Here is a 19501-nt window from a genome sequence, read left to right on the forward strand (position 1 = left end):
AACACTAGATTCATAACACTAGATTCATAACAATAGATTCATAACAATAGATTCATAACACTAGATTCATAACAATAGATTCATAACAGTAGATTCATAACACTAGATTCATAACAATAGATTCATAACACTAGATTCATAACAGTAGATTCATAACAGTAGATTCGCGGGTCACCGCTGCTGAACAAGTCATCACAGAGCAGAAGATGGGAATGCAGAGGTAAAAACACACCGCGAATATTTATGAAACGTTCACGTCCGCCATAAATAGCAAGTTAAATACAAATTTGCGGATAAATCGAGGACCCTTATCGTGAAGGTCCACCGGAAGTTCGGACCGGAAGTTTATTTTCCGTTACGTTACTGCGCCAGGGGCGGACGCCCCGCCGTCGGTTTTCGGCCTCTTTCCGATCCGCGCATTTTGTCGGCGACGGGTTTTTTGTTGGTTTTTTGTTGGTTTGTTGGTTTGTTTTTAGCTGACTTGTCGCTGAGCTTTGGTGTATTAGTCGAAGTTTTTAGCCAAGTTATTTGTAATCGCGTCGTCGTTCGTGCTGACGTCAGCTGGCCCGTTGTGAACGCGTTTGCCTGTCGTTGTTTTGAATCATGGATCCGGCAGTGGGCAGCAAGGAGGCGCCGCAGGTGAGCAGCTCAGTGTTCCAGTCCGTGTCTCGGCCTCAACCCCCCGCAGCCACCGCGGCCCCTGTTCCCCCCGGCTGCTGAGCGGCGGCGGCGGCGGCACGCTTCACATAGGCCCAGCATGGCCCCGGTGGCTAGCCGGCCGGCCGGCCGTAGGAGGTGAACGGCTGGCGTCAGGCCAGACTGCAGTGAACGAACGGGGCGTGACAACCAGTCGGGCCAGCATAGCTTTGCTGTTATCTAGGGAGCACATTTCCTTCATAAAGCCCCGAACCCCAACTCATCTCTAACGTCCCGAACTGTTAGAAAGCCTGGGAGAGAGAGAGAGGCTTCGGCGTCTCGATTGACGGCCCAGAGTGGCAGGGGGTGTGGACCCATGCTATAGACATATCTATCAGTAATCGAACCAAATATCTGTCATCGAACTACTCAGTTTAACATGTTAGGCGGTGCGCATTTAACAGCCGCTCTCACAAACAAGATGGACGCTAACGTGTCTCCGCTGTGTTGTAGCTGTAACTCAGATCGGCAACTACGCTCACCGTTTATGGTCACGTGTGAAGCTACTACCACTACTTTCGGCTGCTCCCGTTAGGGGGCGCCACAGCGCATCATCCGTTTCCATCTCTTCCTGTCCTCTGCGTCTTCCTCTGTCACACCAGCCACCTGCATGTCCTCCCTCACCACATCCATAACCCTCCTCTTTGGCCTTCCTCTTCTCCTCTTCCCTGGCAGCTCCATATTCAGCATCCTTCTCCCAGTATACCCAGCATCTCTCCTCCACACATGTCCAAACCATCTCAATCTTGTCTCTCTTGCTTTGTCTCCAAACCGTCCAACCTGAGCTGTCCCTCTAATATGCTCCTTCCTAATCCTGTCCTTCTTCATCACTCCCAGTGAAAATCTTATCATCTTCATCTCTGGCACCTCCAGCTCCTCCTCCTGTCTTTTCATCAGTGCCACTGTCTCCAAACCATATAACATAGCTGGTCTCACTACCATCTTGTAAACCTTCCCTTTAACTCTTGCTGGTACCCTTCTGTCACAAATCACTCCTGACACTCTTCTCCACCCACTCCACCCTGCCTGCACTCTCTTCTTCACCTCTCTCTTGCACTCCCCGTTACTTTGGACAGTTGACCCCAAGTATTTAAACTCATACACCTTCATCACCTCTACTCCTTACCATTCCACTGTCCTCCCTCTCATTCATGCATAGGTATTCCATCTTGCCCCTACTGACTTTCACTGGTCTTCTCTCCAGTGCATACCTCCACCTCTGTAGACTCTCCTCCACCTGCTCCTTACTCTCGCTACACTACTGGTCTGGTGTTGTGGATGAACTGTGTTATTTCTGGTGTTCCAGAAGGGTTAGATCCTGTGCCTCCTCGGTCTTCCAGGTGGTCATTATAAATATCATACACAACAGGCTTTTCAGTCTACCGACTTCTGCCACTCGGAAGAATATTTTTCTCTTGGATAAAGGACGTTGCCTCCACAGAAAGGTCGTGGCACAGTCTTATGACGGAGTGTATTCCCAATGAGTACGTCTCACGTATGCGTCAGTCCTCACTGGACGCCTTCTGTAAAGTTTGGGACCCTTACTGAGAACATATTGGACCTACGCTGTCATCTTCCATGTTACAAGGGTCTGGGACTGGCCTAGCCTACTGGGATAGGCTCCAGCATCCCCACCACCCTGAGAGCAGGATAAGCGGTTCAGTTAATGGATGGGTGGATGCTGCCTTTCTCTGTTGTAGGGGTGGTGAGGGTTGGGGATGGAGATAACGCCCACTATTTTTTATTTATTACTCATGTTGTCATGCCATGTGTGAGCTGTTGTGTTTTGTGTTGTATACGAAAATGTAATAAAGATATTCTTAAAAAAAAAAGAAGCAGCACATTTCGTCCATGTAAATGGATGATAGGGCGGTGCTGTGTCTACCGGAAGACCTGGCTCATGACCTGAACGTCTTCTGCTGCAGGTTTGAGAGGGACAAATTCGCACACCCCCCCGCCCACTCCAGCCCAACGACAACAGCCCCCATCACACCTCTGGCAACTCCCCTACTGTACCCCCCCCCCATATTCGGGCTGGACAAAATAAAATATGATGTTTTTGACCAAATACCTTGTGATATGTTGAAGATATTGTAGAGGTGTTCTCACAAAATATTTACACCATGACCTGTTTGATGAACACTCATATAGTAATGTGGATATGATGTCCAAACAGGTAGAGACAAATAACAGAACAGTGTAATGTTGTGTGTCCTTACTGTAACGCAGCCTTTAAAACCAGGAAAACACTACACTGATGTCATGCCGACCATATGTCGCCTTATAACACAATATCGATGTGTCGCCCAGCCCTACATGCATGTCAAGTCAAGTGGAGTCTCTGAAGTGTGTGTGTGTGTGTTTGTCCTCAGAGCCCGTGGGGTGTTAGTAGCGTGGCTCCGTCCTGCTCCCTGGCTGATGTGATGAGTGAGCAGTTAGCCAAACAGCTGGATGAGGAGAACAACCCTTTCCCCTCTCTCTCTGAGTGAGTACCCGTGTGTGTGTGTGTGTGTGTGTGTGTGTGTGTGTGAGAGAGTCGCTCATGGGATATCGGACTTGCGTTACCGATCCACGACCAATCCAGATTCTATAGTCTGATGTGTTTATGAGTTATGAATATGTAATAATGCAACTTTAAGCCCATAACCGAAATGGTTTACAGGTAGTCCCTGGGTTACAAACGCCCGACTTACGAATGCCCAACTTAGGAACCGACCTCCGTAAAGCCCGTTATTTGATAAAATCAAGTTACACACATTGGTTCGTACTAACAAACGGATGGACTACTTTGCGCAACGTCAGAACACTGCACGTTTTTGGTGGTTCATCGGCCCGAGGGAGAACAACGCCACGCTGTCGTTGCCATTTTAAGTGGCATCGTGTAAACATTGTGGTGTGCGTTGTGTTTTCACTTACATGTTTCGTGTGTTTGCCCTCGTCATTGTGGCTTCAAAGCGTAAATCTGATGTAGGTGACGGCGACGCGACTGAAAGGAAAGTGGAAACAATAAAGTGTTCAGAGAGCGGCGAAACGCTCTCATCGTTTTTTCACGTAACCGGTGAGACGGAGAGGCGAGCCCTGAGCAGGCTCTCGTTTCTGGCATCAAACGGCCGGCGTCTGCCGGTCGCGACCCGCTCCAGGGACAGTGGCAGGTGGGAGTCTGAAATGTAAAAAATCTTTCTTAAATCAACGTGAGTGAGTCACTTCCTCTGGACACACGTTGTGCATTGGTTTTCTGACCTGGTTACTGAGCCTGCATGAAGACGTGCTGATTTAATGTGTTTTTTTTGGGGGGGGGGGTTTACCACATTTTCTCCCCAATTGTACCCAGCCTAGTACCCCACTCTTCCGAGCCGTCCCAGTCTCTGCTCCACTGGCTCTGCTGATCCGGGGAGGGCTGCAGACTACCACATGCCTCCTCCCATACATGTGGAGTCGCCAGCCACTTCTTTTCACCTGACAGTGAGGAGTTTCACTAGGGGGATGTAGTGCGTGGGAGGATCACGCGCTTCCCCCCAGTTACCCCTCAAGATCGCTGGTTCAAAGCCCTGTGTTACCTCCGGCTTGGTCAGGTGTCTGTACAGACACAATTGGCCGTGTCTGTGGGTGGGAAGCCGGATGTGGGTATGTGTCCTGGTCGCTGCACTAGTGCCTCCTCTGGTCGGTCAGGGCACCTGAACTGGGGGGGGGGTAGTGTGATCCTCCCACGCACTACGTCCCCCTGGTGAAACTCCTCACTGTCAGGTGAAAAGAAGCAGCTGGTGACTCCACATGTATGGTAGGAGGCATGTGGTAGACTGCAGCCCTCCCCAGATCAGCGCAGAGGGGGTGGAGCAGCGACCGGGACGGCTCGGGAGAGTGGGGTATTGGCCAGATACAATTGGGGAGAAAAAGTGCAAAGCAAAAAAAAAGAAGAGTTGGCATCGCAGTCTGCAGTGTTACATCTGTTTGTATGTGATTACTTTAGCTGCAGGTCAGATAAGTGGCTTTGGAATAAATGTAAATGTGCTGCATGTTTGTACGTCTTTTGCTCCTTTAATAAGAAGTGCTGTGTGGTTTACTGCCGCCTCCTGTAACCTGACACTATACAAAAACGGAAGGAATGATGCTCAAGAAGAAAGAGCTCGTGTCGGTGTCAGCAGATGTCCAGACTCGGGTATCAGAACTGGACTGGAACTGAAAAAAAGTGGATGGGAGCCTCTCTAGTGAAGGCATATGTGTATGTACCCCTGCTGTAGTCCCAGTGCTGAGCTGGAGCTGTTGAGAGATGAGTGTGATACGACCAGTGACCTGATGCTCGCCCAGATGCTGCAGATGCAGTACGACCGTGAGTTCGATACGCAGCTCCGCCTCGAGGAGAGGAAGTTCAACGGAGACAGCAAAGGTAGTGTACAAGATGGTCAACCTTCGGGTCCGTGCTCACGGGGACACTTTCAAATGAATGTTTTCATCAGGAGATAACTGTATTTTTGGTGAATTTCTCTGTGTGTGTGTGTGTGTGTGTTCAGTGTCCATCTCTTTTGAGAACTATCGTATGGTCCACCCATATGAGGACAGTGACAGCTCAGAGGACGAAGTGGACTGGCAGGACACACGAGACGACCCTTACAGAGCTGGTAATGTCTGTCTGTCTGTCTCTCCCTCTCTGTTTGTCCATCTCTCTCTCAAAACTGGGTACACAATAAAAGTCTTATAATCCTAACCACAGCATGGGCAGCACGCACGGTGGTGCAGTGGTTAACACGGTCGCCTCACAGCAAGAAGGTCCTGGGTTCAAGCCCCAGGTTAGTCCAACCTTGGGGGGTCGGCCCAGGTCGTCCTCTGTGTGGAGTTTGCATGTTCTCCCCGTGTCTGCGTGGATTTCCTCCCACAGTCCAGACATGTAGGTCAGGTGAATCGGCCGTACTGAATTGTCCCTAGGTGTGTGTGTGTGTGTGTTGGCCCTGTGATGAACTGGCGGCCTGTCCAGGGTGTCTGCCTGCCTGCCGCCCAATGACTGCTCGGATAGCCTCCAGCATCCCCGCGACCCCAGTTGGGATAAGCGGTTTGATTGATGGATGATGGATGGATGCTAACCAGGATGTAAAACACATCACACAGCGTCACACAGTACAGGGGCCTCATGGCCAGCGGACCGTCGAAGACTGATTATCAGTTCATCTACTCTGGTTTACACAAAAAAAGTTGACTCAAAGCGGATGTGTCTCTGTTGCGGTCCAGAAAAGCCCCAGACGACCCCCAGGAAGGGTTTCACAGGGAAAGGCAAGAATATCACCACCAAGCACGACGAGGAGGTCTGTGGACGGAAAAACACCGCTCGCATGGACAATGTAAGCCCAGACACACCTACTGCCACCAATTGCATGACTACACTCATCTTTACATTCATCTGTCCTTCATCGGAAGGACCGGTAACACATCCCTGTCTCTGTGTCAACTACCCAAGACAGAGTACACAACTTTCTGCATTTGTTTTACTTTCTTAACACTAGGACGACCGGGACTTCACTACTACCTGAAACCACCATGGGCGGTCACCATGACGACCGGGTTTTAAACTCTATATTGTGTCAAGATAAATACCCACCTGAGATATTACTGCATCACATATGTTAGTGTGTCTGTTAGGAAACTAACTGACACCAACATTAACATTTTAACAACGTTAATACTGTTTTTAAACAGTTTAAAATGGCCGCTGTCCAGCGCCTGTAAATACTGCAGGGCCTCGGTGGTAGTCATGGTGCGTCTGTAACGTGTCTGTAACCACACATGTTGGACATAATCACAAGTCAGGTTTAGATTGTTTGTCTGCACTGGAGGATGCTAGTGGGTTTCTAGTGTGTTTCTAGGACACAGCAATGAACTTCACAAAGGAAACGATGCGACCAACACACGCCATAAATACTGACATGACGCACACGACCATGTCCACGAACACGAGCGACCATTTTGAGCGCTCATGGTGGTTTTAGGTAGATTTTATCATGAATTTTTTTTTTTTTTGTGTGCAGTTGATCTAAAAGTCGTTTAAATGTAAATGTGTGCAGTTTTAGGAGCACGTGGGGAGCGGCAGGTCTGTATCTTTTCGTTTTTCACAAAGTTATTAAACTTTGAAAATTCACAACGGTCAGAATGACCTGCTGTAGAGGAACTCTATGACCCATCACTTCTTCGGCCGTTCTGTCAGATGTGATTCATCCAGGGACGGGGCTGTTTGTTCCTCTCGTCCCAGCATGCTGTGGGTTTGTCTGTCTCATGAAGCTACTGGGACAGCAGCTGAACGCTTGTGAGGAGAGAATGCGAGAGGACCAACCAGAAACCAGACCGGATCAACATGATATATTTGATTGATTAGCTTCGCACTATTTAATCTCTCTCTCCCTTGTTTGTGTCTTGTCTCTGTTATGTCTTCCTCTCATCCTCCTCCCTGCTGCTGTAGTTTGCTCCAGAGGTTCATGTGGGAGATGGTTTAGGAATGGATCTGAAGTTATCCAACCAGGTCTTCAACTCTCTGAAGCAGCACTGCCACAGCGAACAGCGCCGCTGTGCCCGACTGCACGAGAAGAAGGAGCACTCTACTGCTGTATGAGACACACACACACACACATCCATACACCAGGAATCAGGAACAATGTATTGTTGTTTCTTACATGCACTTGCGTACACAGAGAATCGACATTTTGTTTCCCCCAGCCCACAGCAGTGTGACACAAAAAACACATCCAGACTTTCCCAAAAACAACCAAAATCATACAAAAACAGAGAGAACAAAGCAACAAAAACACAAACAGTTAACAACACAGTCCACTCAGTGCAACGCAGTCCAAATAATTCCTCTGTCCAGAGAGCGAATTCCAGCCAGGATGACTGTCGGAACCGCCGGTCTGCATGGGCTAGCAGTTAGCTTAGCCTGCCCCGCTTCCGCGTCCTGCTAGACCGCCCTTGGTGTTTCCTCTCCGGGCGCAGCTCCAGGCAGGGGTCATGGTCCCCGGGCCCATCGGACGAAGCAGACCAGGCTCCCTCAGCCAATCCGACGCCAGCTCTCCCAGCCAGATACCTTCAACACACCTCCCTCGCACTCCACACAATGACGCAGACAAAAACACTGCACAGTCGACGCTGGGCGAGGCCGCCGCCAGACCACCTCGGTGTTTCCTCTCGGATAGAGCTCCGCGCAGGGCCGTACAGCTTCCGGGCAGGGCCGTAAGCTGTCTCAGCCAATCCAACACCAGCTCTCCTCGCCATCAAACGAAAAAAAAACTCAATGAACAAAATAAAAAACTTCACACAAGGACACAAACTTAGACACAAACGTGGACAAAGACGCTGCATAGTGGGCACTGGGTGAGGCCGCCGCAAACGCGAGTTTGCGTCGCCATCTTCCCACATACATACTGACATACATCACGGGTCAGTACTGACAGGAAATGTGAACACACGTCAGGTGGCAGGAATGAAGAATTCTCTCTCTCTCTCAGGAACAAGCAGTCGATCCCCGGACCCGTTTACTCATGTATAAGATGGTGAATGCTGGTGTGCTGGACAAAGTCAACGGCTGCATCAGCACCGGGAAAGAGTCTGTCATCTTCCATGCTGATGGAGGGAGGTAGGTGGGTGGAGGGAGGGAGGGAGGGGTGATGCATAACGCTGAGCGTATAGAGGATGAATGAAGGGATGGATAGAAAGATTTTAAAAAGAGAACTGTGTGTGTGTGTGTGTGTGTGTGTGTGTGTGTGTGTGTGTGTGTGTGTGTGTGTGTGTGTGTGTGTGTGTGTCTTCCCTCAGCCTGGAGGAGCAACCTGTACCAGAGGAGGTGGTGCTGAAGGTGTATAAGACAACGCTGAATGAGTTTAAGAACAGAGATCGCTACATCAAAGACGACTACCGATTCATCGACCGCTTCAGCAAACTCAACCCCCGCAAAGTTATCCGTCTCTGGGCGGAGAAGGAGATGCACAACCTCACTAGGTAACAAACTGCCACTAGTACTACTACCAGGTCTGCACAAAATGAGTGCCTCATACCTCCAGTTCCCCATGCTTGGTGACTGAACCCCAGCAATACAAAGGCCACCAGACAAGTTTGCTGTGGTCCCTTCCAGCTCTGTGCTTGATGGGTTGAAAATGAGTGATGCTGGTGTTGAGTTAAACTACTGTTGGTTGTAAAGCGGGCGGCACAATGGCGCAGTGGTTAGCACGGTCACCTCACAGCAAGAAGGTCCTGGGTTCAAGCCCCGGGGTAGTCCAACCTTGGGGGTCGTCCCGGGTCGTCCTCTGTGGGGAGTTTGCATGTTCTCCCCGTGTCTGTGTGGGTTTCCTCCGGGGCTCCGGTTTCCTCCCACAGTCCAAAGACATGTAGGTCAGGTGACTCAAAGACATGTAGGTCAGGTGAATCGGCCATACTAAATTGTCCCTAGGTGTGTGTGTGTGTGTGTGTGTGTATGTGGGCCCTGTGTGATGGCCTGGCGGCCTGTCCAGGGTGTCTCCCTGCCTGCCGCCCAATAACTGCTGGGATAGGCTCCAGCATCCTGCAACCCTGAGAGCAGGATAAGCAGTTTGGATAATGGATGGATGGATGGTTGTAAAGCATTTAGGCGTGGGGGTGGGGAGTACTTGGCTCTCCCTTTTTTGTATGGAGGTTATTTTGGTATCTTCCGATTTCATTTATGTTCACTCTGAGTGTATGTCACACTGCTTAATGTTGAAAGTAATCCTGCAGTCACATTGGTTTATTGTCCCCTGTAAGAACAAACTATAGAAACAAGAAACAAACCAGTAATGCTTTACAAATAATTGTTCAAAGTTTCTTTTCCCTCTTGTTTTTATACCTATAACACCTTTGTACAAGAAGAAACCAAATCTGGGCAGTCAGTAAGTGGAGCCGGGTGACTGGGTTTGTTTTGGTTGTTTATGCAGAAGAACACAACACGCCTCATGTAATGAATATTTATCATTTGTCCGCTGCCGGATCAGAAACTATTTTTTTTAATTTGCGTCATAGTTTATTTTGAAATTCCCTACTCCCCCCTATACAAGAAAACATGACTTTTCCACCAAGGTGGCAGTAGGCTGTCAAGGATATTAGATATTGGTTTGCAGGGTGGGGGAAAGAAGTCATAGTCACACCGTGTCTTTTCCTCTTCTATGGTATATACTCTACTGCTGTTATCTTTGGCTGGGCTTCGGCAGACGGTTTGCTGTCGAGCCAAATTCCTGGGACGTGAATGGTTGTTAAGCCAGTAGAGCAATGCTGTGGGCTTTACGTCTTTACAATACCAGTGCAGGAATGTTCTAGACTGTATACCTCTTCATAAACACTATAACAACAACTGAAGAACAAGCTGTCTGTGTTTACAACACAAATATTACCCGTCAGGCGAGAAAGCCACAATATGTCAAGTTCATAAAATTGTGTTGACAAAAATATCTACAAAAATGGAGCTCAGTACTATTCCATTGCCTACCAACATGGGGATCGCCGGTTCGAATCCCCATGTTACCGCCGACCAGGTCGGGCATCCCTACAGACACAGTTGGCCGTGTCTGTGGGTGGGAAGCTGGATGTGGTTATGCGTCCTGGTCGCTGCACTAGCGCCTCCTCTGGTCGACTGGGGCACCTGTTCGGGTGGGAGGGGGATCTGGGGGGAATAGCGTGATCCTCCCACGTGCCACCTCCTGCTCCTCCTCCCCCTGTATCGCCACCACTCCCACCTCCTCCACTGTCTCCGTTTACACCAGAGCTCCAGCGACTCCCAAGGGTGTCGCCTGCCAGTCTGCCCAGTGTGTCAGAACCAGACTGGAACCAGGGCAGATCACTAGTCCTGCCGGGCCTGCAGCGCCTTCCTGTCCCTGAACCACTGCTCGACTTTGAACCATCACTGCCATCTGGTTTGCTGAGCTCCAGTTGATCGGGCTGGACAGCAAAGCGGATTCTACACACATGGCCACCTTGAAGTAGAAACGGCGTGGTGTGGTCCAGCCACACATGGTTTCAGGTTTGCCTGCTCCAGAAGACTTCGGTGTGGATGACTGATGTCGTTTATTTATTGAGCTTCTCTGAGACTTCTCTGAGCCTGTCATTGAGCTGATCCTCGGTCCCGGGCAATGGGTGAACCACGAAGTGTGTAGATGTCCTGGAGCCAACCCAAAATCACACGCCCGCGTGTGAAATGTGGGGAAATTGATATTTATGTGATTACTGTTCAAAAGAGGAGTCACAGGAATTTTGTGAGACAAAAAATCCCTAGTTTAGATCCACAGCCTCCTCACCCACATGCCGCCATCTTAACTCTGCCAAGCTTCTCCCCAGAAACACTTTTTACTGGTAGTGTTTGGTAATCTCGGTTTTCCCTTCCTCTAGGATGAAGAGGGCAGAGATTCCATGTCCGGAAGTGGTTTTGTTGAAGAAACACATCCTGGTGATGTCATTCATCGGCAGAGACCATGCTCCTGCTCCCAAAATTAAAGACGCCATGTTGAGTGCAGAAGAAATGAATAGAGCCTACCACCAGGTCTTACATGTAAGTAGACGCGCGCGCGCACACACACACACAGTCTTAAGAACACAACTCGAGAACCCAGAAAGTTGGTTCAGTTCGTCTGGACACAGCGTTTACTGGAGAAAACGTTTCATCATCAGCTAAGTGACTTCATCAGTCTTGGCTGACTGCAGGTATCCCCACCCTTATAAACAATACATAATGACCAAAATCGGCACAGTTGCAGCACAACCGAAACCAGCAATTGGTTTGATGTGCAAATTGCTGTGACCATTAACTACGTAGAGTTACAATGGTCATGTGTACTACTCACAGAGGATTGGGGAATCGTTGCAATCACAGCATTGTAAGATGGCGACAGAAGTACTGTTACTGCTATCAGTTCAGGGATGGTCGTTCCCTCTTAACATAGATGGCCTCTTTGACTCCCCGTTCAAACCAGCGTTCCTCCCTGTCAAGGATGTGCACACCCTCATCGTTTTGCTGTGTTGCTTTAAAGCTGCCTGAGGCAAATTTGTCATATTGGGCTATACAAATAAGATTGACTTGACTTGAAAGAGTGGCCACTGGCCTATAGATGGTGTAGACTGTGGAGTCCTGGTCTGTAGAGGGTGTAGACTGTGGAGTCCTGGTCTGTAGATGGTGTAGACTGTGGAGTCCTGGCCTGTAGATGGTGTAGACTGTAGAATCCTGGCCTGTAGATGGTGTAGACTTTAGAGTCCTGGTCTGTAGATGGTGTAGACTGTGGAGTCCTGGTCTGGCGTGTTAGCTCTCCTGTGTTGTGCCATCCTCTTGGCCAGCATCTGTTTGGTTTCCCCGATGTACAAGTCATGGCAGTCCTCCTGGCACTGAACAGCTACACTATATTGCTCTGTTTGTGGTGGGGGACCTGATCCTTGGGGTGGACCAGCTTATGATGGCGCAGCGTGTTTTGGGGTTTGAAAGCAACTGAGATGCGGTGTTTGGAAAATATTTGTCTCAGCTTTTCCGACACTCCCACCACATATCGTCTCCACCCCAATGTGGAGGCTCCTGTCTTCCCCGATGTGGACGTCACAGTCCAAGAAGGGCAAACTGTTGTTCTTTACGTCTTCCCTTGTGAACTTAATGTTCTTGTCCACTGAGTTGATGTGTTTGGTAAACGCTTGCACCTCTTGTGTTTGGATTTTGACCCATGTGTCGTCCACATATGTGAACCAGTGGCTCGGAGGTGTTCCTCTGAAGGAGTTCAGGGCCCTGTGTTCTACCTCTTCCATATATAAGGTGGCCACAATGGGAGATACTGGTGAGCCCATTGCACAACCGTGTTTCCGTGTTTCTGTTTCTGTCTTACCAAGTCCAGTTGCACTCGATTCAATTCCTTTGGATAACCATGACCTGGATGAATGAGAACATTCACAGACATACTGATCAGTATGTGTTGGTTTACGGTAAACATCAACAATCAAATGCCCCCATCACCAACTGCAGTTTCACAGTGTAAGAAGGCTAACCTGTCATGTTCCACATCCTCGCTGGTGAACTAGATGTGGTGTCCACAGAGTTGATGTGGTCAGTGAAATGTGCTACATCCTGAGATTTAATTTTAACCAGGTGTTGTCCACAAATCTGAACTAATGACTAGTTGGTGTCCCTGGATAGGACATCAGAGCCTCTTTTCCACTTCCTCCATATACAAGTTGGCCACTACAGGTGAGACTGGGGAACCCATAGCGCCCCCATGCTTCTGCCTGCCTCCAGTCAGGTGAGACTGATGAGGTCACTTAGATAATGATGAAACATTTCTCCCAGTCAACGTTGTGTCCACATGAGCTGATTCACCTTTCTGTGATTTCCTTACCTGGATTATTGAGCATCAAGACAGATCAAGAACACTACACGATGTGAGGGATAAATATATTATATATTGACTCTCTCTGTCTCTCTCTCTCCCTCTTCCCTCCCTCCGTCTGTCTGTCTGTCTGTCTGTCTGTCTGTCTGTCTGTCTGTCTCCCTCTCTGTCTGTCTGTCTTTCTATCTGTGTCTCTGTCTGTCTCTCTCTCTCTGTCTTGCTGGACAATAAAGCAACCGTCCACTCGTTCACCCAACTGCAAATATGACCCATTTGTACACCCTCGATTTGGGCCAATCAAGTGCATCCGGACATTGAAAGCAGTGCAGAAGTATGAAGAGCTGACGGTTGCTTATGGTTATGACCATGAGTGTGCAGGGAACAATGGCCCCGAGGCCCCTGCTTGGTACAAACAGGAGCTGGAGTTATTTCAGCAGAGACAGGCCACTCCCACTGGCCAGTGAGGGCTAGAATCGACGCCTCCTGGACAATAAAATAACAACTTTATTGTTATTGTCTCTCTGTCTAGATGATGCAGCAGATGTATCAGGAGTGTAACTTGGTCCACGCTGACCTCAGTGAATACAACATACTCTGGCATGATGGCAAGGTAACCTTTACTCTGTGTGTGTGTGTGTGTGTGTGTGTGTGTGTGTGTGTGTGTGTGTGTGTGTGGTCATCATTGTCACTATCTTTAGGGATAGATAAACTGAGATATTTTCATTTTCTCATTACGTCTACTTTGGTCTTTCACTCCATCCTCGAGCTTTCCATCTCCCTTCAGTCGTTTCTTCAGTCGTTCGTTCATTCTGTTCTGTTTGAAGTTAAAGCCACACTTGATCCTTCCTGCTTTCTCTTTGGCAAGTAAAGTCTTTTGTCAACACAGACTTTGAGACAAGGACATGTACATTTTCATGAGATGATTGTCACAAATGAGCAGCACATTCATGAGGTTGGATGCTTAAATACTGTTGATATGAGTAAACGCAGGTCACATTCCTCTAATGGGAAGCTACCACCTTGCTTTTCTCTGCTGTATAAATACTGCAGCATTCACACATGGTACAGCCACACATGGTACAGCCACACATGGTACAGTCACACATGGTACATTCTCGGATCACAGTGATTTTGCTGAATGACCCAAACAAATGCCTTCAGCTTGTTTTGACTAGCACTAGACCCACCAGGGTTTCACGCCTACCTAAAACGACCACCACGGGTTTAAACTCTATATTGTGTCAAGATAAACAACCACCTGAGATATTACTGCATTACATATGTTAGTGTGTCTGTTAAGAAACTAACTGACACAAACATTAACATTTTAACAACTTTAATACTATGTTTAAACGATTTAAAATGGCTGCTGTCCAGCACCTGTAAATACCGCAGGGCCTCGGTGGTAGTCATGGTGCGTCTGTAATGTGTCTGTAACCACACATGTTGGACTCGAACCTGGGATCACTCTATAAATACTAACTAACCTACCTCTGGTGTTAAAGACTCGACCCTGGGATCACTCTATAAATGGGTGTGTGTTGGTAATGTGGTGCACTTTATACATGTCAGTCACTCATCTGTGTGTGTGTGTGTGTGTTATAGGTGTGGTTTATAGATGTCAGTCAGTCTGTTGAGCCCACCCATCCTCACGCCCTGGAGTTCCTTTTCAGAGACTGTAGGAACGTTTCCACAGTGAGTGAAGTTTAAACTTTTTTTTTAAAAAACACAAGATTTTCGAATTATGATAATTTACTTTCCTCTGAAATCTACTACTACTGCTACTGCTGCTGCTGCTACTACTACTACTACTACTACTACTACTACTGCTGCTACTACTACTACTTTTGGCTGCTCCCGTTAGGGGGCGCCACAGCGCATCATCTGTTTCTATCTCTTGTCCTCTGCATCTTCCTATGTCACACCAGCCACCTGCATGTCTTCCCTCGCCACATCTGTAAACCTCCTCTTTGGCCTCCCTCTTCTCCTCTCCCCTGGCAGCTCCATATTCAGCATCCTTCTCCCAATATACCCAGCATCTCTCCTCCACACATGTCCAAGCCATCTCAATCTTGTCTCTCATGCTTTGTCTCCAAACCGTCCAACCTGAGCTGTCCCTCTAATATACACGTTCCTAATCCTGTCCTTCTTCGTGACTCCCAATGAAAATCTTATCATCTTCAACTCTGCCACTTCATGTCATTTCATCAGTGCCACTGTCTCCAAACCATACAACTTAGCTGGTCTCACTACCATCTTGTAAACCTTCCCTTTAACTCTTGCTGGTACCCTTCTGTCACAAATCACTCCTGACACTCTTCTCCACCCACTCCACCCTGCCTGCACTCTCTTCTTCACCTCTCTTCTGCACTCCCTGTTACTTTGGACAGTTGACCCTAAGTATTTAAACTCATACACCTTCATCACCTCTACTCCTTGCATCCTCACCATTCCACTGTCCTCCCTCTCGTTCTCGTGTAGATATTCTGTCTTGCCTCTGAAATGTGATGCAGAAACACAGGTTTTATTAAAGACGTCTCTGTTCTCCACCAAAATACACACTTGTTCTGGTTAGTGAAGAGGTAACCAGACAAAACTACATTAATTACAGTGCAGTGTGTGTGTGTGTTCGTTCGTGTGTTCGTGTGTTCACCACAGTTCTTTCAGAAGGGAGGTGTGAGCGACACAATGAGTGTGTATGACCTTTTCAACGCTGTGACAGGATTCAACATTGCTGTCAGTGGAGAGGAAGAGGCTGCCTTCCTTGCACAGGTACCCCACACACACACCACAGATGAGTGCACAAACAGAATCATGGATGCTGTCTGTGGCGAGGCTGTTGCCAGTGGGGAGGGTTCGGGATGGAGAGACGGACACAAGTTCAGTGGAAACAGGCTTTTATTTACAAGTGTTGGCTGACATGGGCGGGTGCCCTCTGTTTCTGGGGCTGCCTCGCTCTCTTCCTTCAGAGCTGTCCCTGGCGTGGCTCCCTTCTCCTGTCACGTGTGTTCCACCCGTGTTTCCTGTCCGTTTCAGCCAGTCTGTGTCAGACCCAGCTTCACTGCAGAATATAAAGAGCAGTTTGTTTGTTGCCACACTGCTCACTGCTGTTGCGCGTCAGCTCTCCTGCAGCCCATGCCCCCCCTCTGTCCTTGCAGCCAAAGCTAAACCACACCCAGCCACCACCCTCTCTTTCTCTCTGTCTTTACTTCACTCTCACTGTGCCTCTGTTTCTTTCTCTCTCTCTCTCTGGTAGATCGAGGCTTTTGAGAAGAGGAATGAGGACCACATCCAGCGACGGGGGAAGAAGTTTTTTCCTGTTGCCGTGGATGACAGGCCTCCCCCTTTAGAACCCGATGTGGACGACTAACGGTCGCCCTGCCAGCCCCAGCCATGCTGATTACTCTGTAAGGAGGAGGAGGCCCCCGGGGGCCCGCCACCTCTTGCCAACCACCCTATCATACTCTGGGTGTGTCCCTCACCCACCTCATTCCAAGAGGAGGAGCCATGACATCAGAGAACTTCACTAGAGTGAAATGACCCATGACCTTTCAACCCTGACATCATTCACCTCTGAGGTCACGCCAAGGTCAAAACCATGGAAGAAGCAGGGGGTCTACTGCTTCTCAGGGTCTTTTAAATCTTTCTGTCTGTCGTGTTGTCTGTCTGTCCTGTCATGAGTGTGTGTGTGTCTGTTTGGAGATAGGGAGACTGAATGTGCACCCACTTAGTCCCATGTCTGTTTTCAGGGTGAACCTTGACAATAGGGGAACTTGACACAGGAAGTGTTTAACTGACAGGTAGGTGAGAACATCCCGTCTCTGAATCCATCAGCCCTTCACCTTTTCTTCCTCTTTTCAGTAGTTGTCAGTAATCATCTGGGAAGCAGAGGCGCTGTGAAACTGGGCACATCAGCAGGTGGTACTTCCTGTAGAAAACCTGGACTCTAGTTATTACCTTTCACCTTTCGTTGTCCTCTGACAACAGTGACCAGAGGGGGGACAGGTGTGTGTGTGTTTGTGTGTGTGTTTGGGGATACCCTGGTCAGGTAATGGATTAGCTGGATGACTGACCAACCCAGTCACCTAGTTAAAAGTTTGAAATGTTTTGTGTGAGGAGCAGCTGAACTTGTTGTGCTTGGCAGAAAAAGGAGAATATCCTTACAGCCTGTTTACTCTGTACGGCAGTTTGACTCCGGCATCGTGCTGTTAGATGTCTGACAGTTTGGTCGGTCTTTCCACTCGCTGACATTCATTTTGAGAGAACGTAAAAGCAGAAGGTCTCTGGTTCCGCACCAGCCGTGCAGGTGGCTGATGTGTCCTTGTGCAAAACCAACCTATAACTCCTCACACGTCACTCATCTGTCATTATCCATCGTAAGTCACACTAGGCTACACCTAAATGACTCGGAATCATATCTACCTAGCCATCAAACGAAGGCCTGGTTCTAATCTAAAACCAGTTGAATCCTGTTGAAGTGGTCGTTGACCTCTGACCTTTACCAGATGTGTTGGCTGATGAGTAGTTAGGCTTCCTGTTCTGCTTGTTGTCTCTACAACCACCATGTCTCTGATTTGGTGGGAAAGTGCCGTGTTTCACAGTGTCCTGTCTCCTGTCACAGCTTTCTGTGCTTTCTCTCGAGTCCGTGAACACCACGGAAAAAAACATCAGCAGGAGAAAAGTGTCATTCTTTGTGCGCTCATTTGACGTTTCTAATGAAATTACACAAAGGTTGTCACACGACCAGAATCATGAAAGGATTGAGCAGCCCATTCGCTGTGCCAGCCACATCACAGACCTGAACAGCAGTTAAGACCTTCGTGTCATCAGCATAATCACGTGTGATTATATGGCCATCGCTGCAGTTTTGGTCATGTGTGGATGTGATGAAGCTGAGGTGTGTGTCTACGTAAACCATGTGTGATTTAGAAAGTCATCCGTGTGTTCAGATATAAACATGTTTTTTTTTCATAATCTTGATAGTTTGAAGATAAAAAGTTTGCATTAAATATAATTGAGGGAGTCAACCAAAACTTAACAATTTTGAAGTGTCAGAAAGTAAACGTGGATTTTCACCTTCATTAATGGATCATAGAAATGCAGGGAAGTAAACTGCTTTTTCCATGCTGACGTTCAGCAGCGGCTGCGGTTTTTTCTCATAAGGGTTGGTGCTTGTGAGAAAACAATCAAGGTGTTTTGGAGGCCGAAGTGTTTGATGAGCCTTTGAACGTGATCTTATAATTAACTGAATAGTAATTGAATTTTGGTATATTGCTCATATTAAAACATGTCCTCCTGTGTGAATGTTTGCTGCAGTTGAAAATTGACAACATGGGGCGAAGCAATGCCAAAAGTGCAATAAAACAAGAGTTATTGGTGAATTAGACCAATGATTGATATTTTTAATCTCAATAATGTCTATCAAAGTAATTGAAATTTAATTATATTAATGCAACCCTGTGGCTGGGGAAGGAACTCTGTTTACAAACTAAAACACGTTTGGAGGAATTGCCCTTTAATGAGTTGTGTGTTGCTGGTGTAAGGCTACAAGACAAGAAGCTAATCAGATCCACTAACCTGTGAGGTTTGAGGATTCATGACCTTGGACCTCTGATGGTTGGGTGTCAAAGAGCGGCTGGACTTTAGAAGTACTTTATTCATCCCAAGGGAAATTAAACTGTCCATTTAATGTAACAACGGCTTCAATTTCCACACGAAGAAATATTTCCTTATTGATTGTAATCAATGAAAGCACGTAAAGTCATGTTTTGAGATTTTTACATTTTAGATTGTCAGCATATAAACATTCTAAAACGGCTCATTTTGTGAACTTATGGCTCATAATGGGAAACTAATTGCAACAAGCAGGGGAAGCAGTCACTTCTCCATCATCTTCTTTACCAGTTTATACCATCTTCTGTACCATCCATACCAGTTGTCTGAAGCGTTATGATGCTGGTGCTTTTGGTGTGTCTTCAATGCAGTGGTGACAATAAATTTTTAAAAATATTGACGAAACCATTTCCTCACCCCCCCCCCCCCCATGTACTATTGTGCAAGGCATCAAAACCATACTTGGTGGGAACTTCCCTCTGGCAAAAAGCAAATGACTGATAGCACTGGTCAGTTCCCAGTGACTTCCATGAAGACTGGTTTTACTGGTCAGCTCCCAGTGACTTCCATGAAAACTAGTTTTAGTGGTCAGCTCCCAGTGACTTCCATAAGACTGGTTTTACTGGTCAGCTCCCAGTGACTTCCATAAGACTGTGGTTTTACTGGTCAGCTCCCAGTGGCTTCCATGAAGACTGGTTTTACTGGTCAGCTCCCAGTGACTTCCATAAGACTGGATTTACTGGTCAGCTCCCAGTGGCTTCAATGAAGACTGGTTTTTACTGGTCATCTCCCAGTGACTTCCATAAGACTGGTTTTACTGGGGAGCTCCCAGTGGCTTCCGTAAGACTGTGGTTTGATTG

General features: G+C 47.9%; 1 protein-coding gene across 1 annotated transcript; it reads left to right on the forward strand.

Annotated features, from left to right (window-relative positions):
• Positions 1-372: 372 nt before the first annotated feature.
• riok3 (RIO kinase 3 (yeast)) lies at positions 373-19031 on the forward strand. Its single transcript, XM_056299327.1, has 13 exons — positions 373-639; positions 3069-3181; positions 4935-5080; positions 5205-5312; positions 5917-6026; positions 7139-7282; positions 8178-8305; positions 8485-8667; positions 11059-11218; positions 13558-13638; positions 14634-14723; positions 15687-15800; positions 16285-19031. Exons 1-13 carry the CDS (start codon positions 604-606, stop codon positions 16396-16398), a joined length of 1527 nt encoding a protein of 508 aa, XP_056155302.1. The 5' UTR covers positions 373-603; the 3' UTR covers positions 16399-19031.
• Positions 19032-19501: the final 470 nt, after the last annotated feature.

Source organism: Lampris incognitus, chromosome 19, assembly GCF_029633865.1.
Source record: "Lampris incognitus isolate fLamInc1 chromosome 19, fLamInc1.hap2, whole genome shotgun sequence".
Classification (NCBI taxonomy): domain Eukaryota; kingdom Metazoa; phylum Chordata; class Actinopteri; order Lampriformes; family Lampridae; genus Lampris; species Lampris incognitus.

Excerpts from the sequence above, each read along its gene's own strand:
- riok3 (XM_056299327.1), top strand. The coding sequence starts at position 604 with ATGGATCCGGCAGTGGGCAGCAAGGAGGCGCCGCAG. Across the intron at positions 5,081-5,204 it reads GTTCAACGGAGACAGCAAAG|TGTCCATCTCTTTTGAGAAC; the intron begins GTAGTGTACAAG and ends GTGTGTGTTCAG. Across the intron at positions 15,801-16,284 it reads AGGCTGCCTTCCTTGCACAG|ATCGAGGCTTTTGAGAAGAG; the intron begins GTACCCCACACA and ends TCTCTCTGGTAG.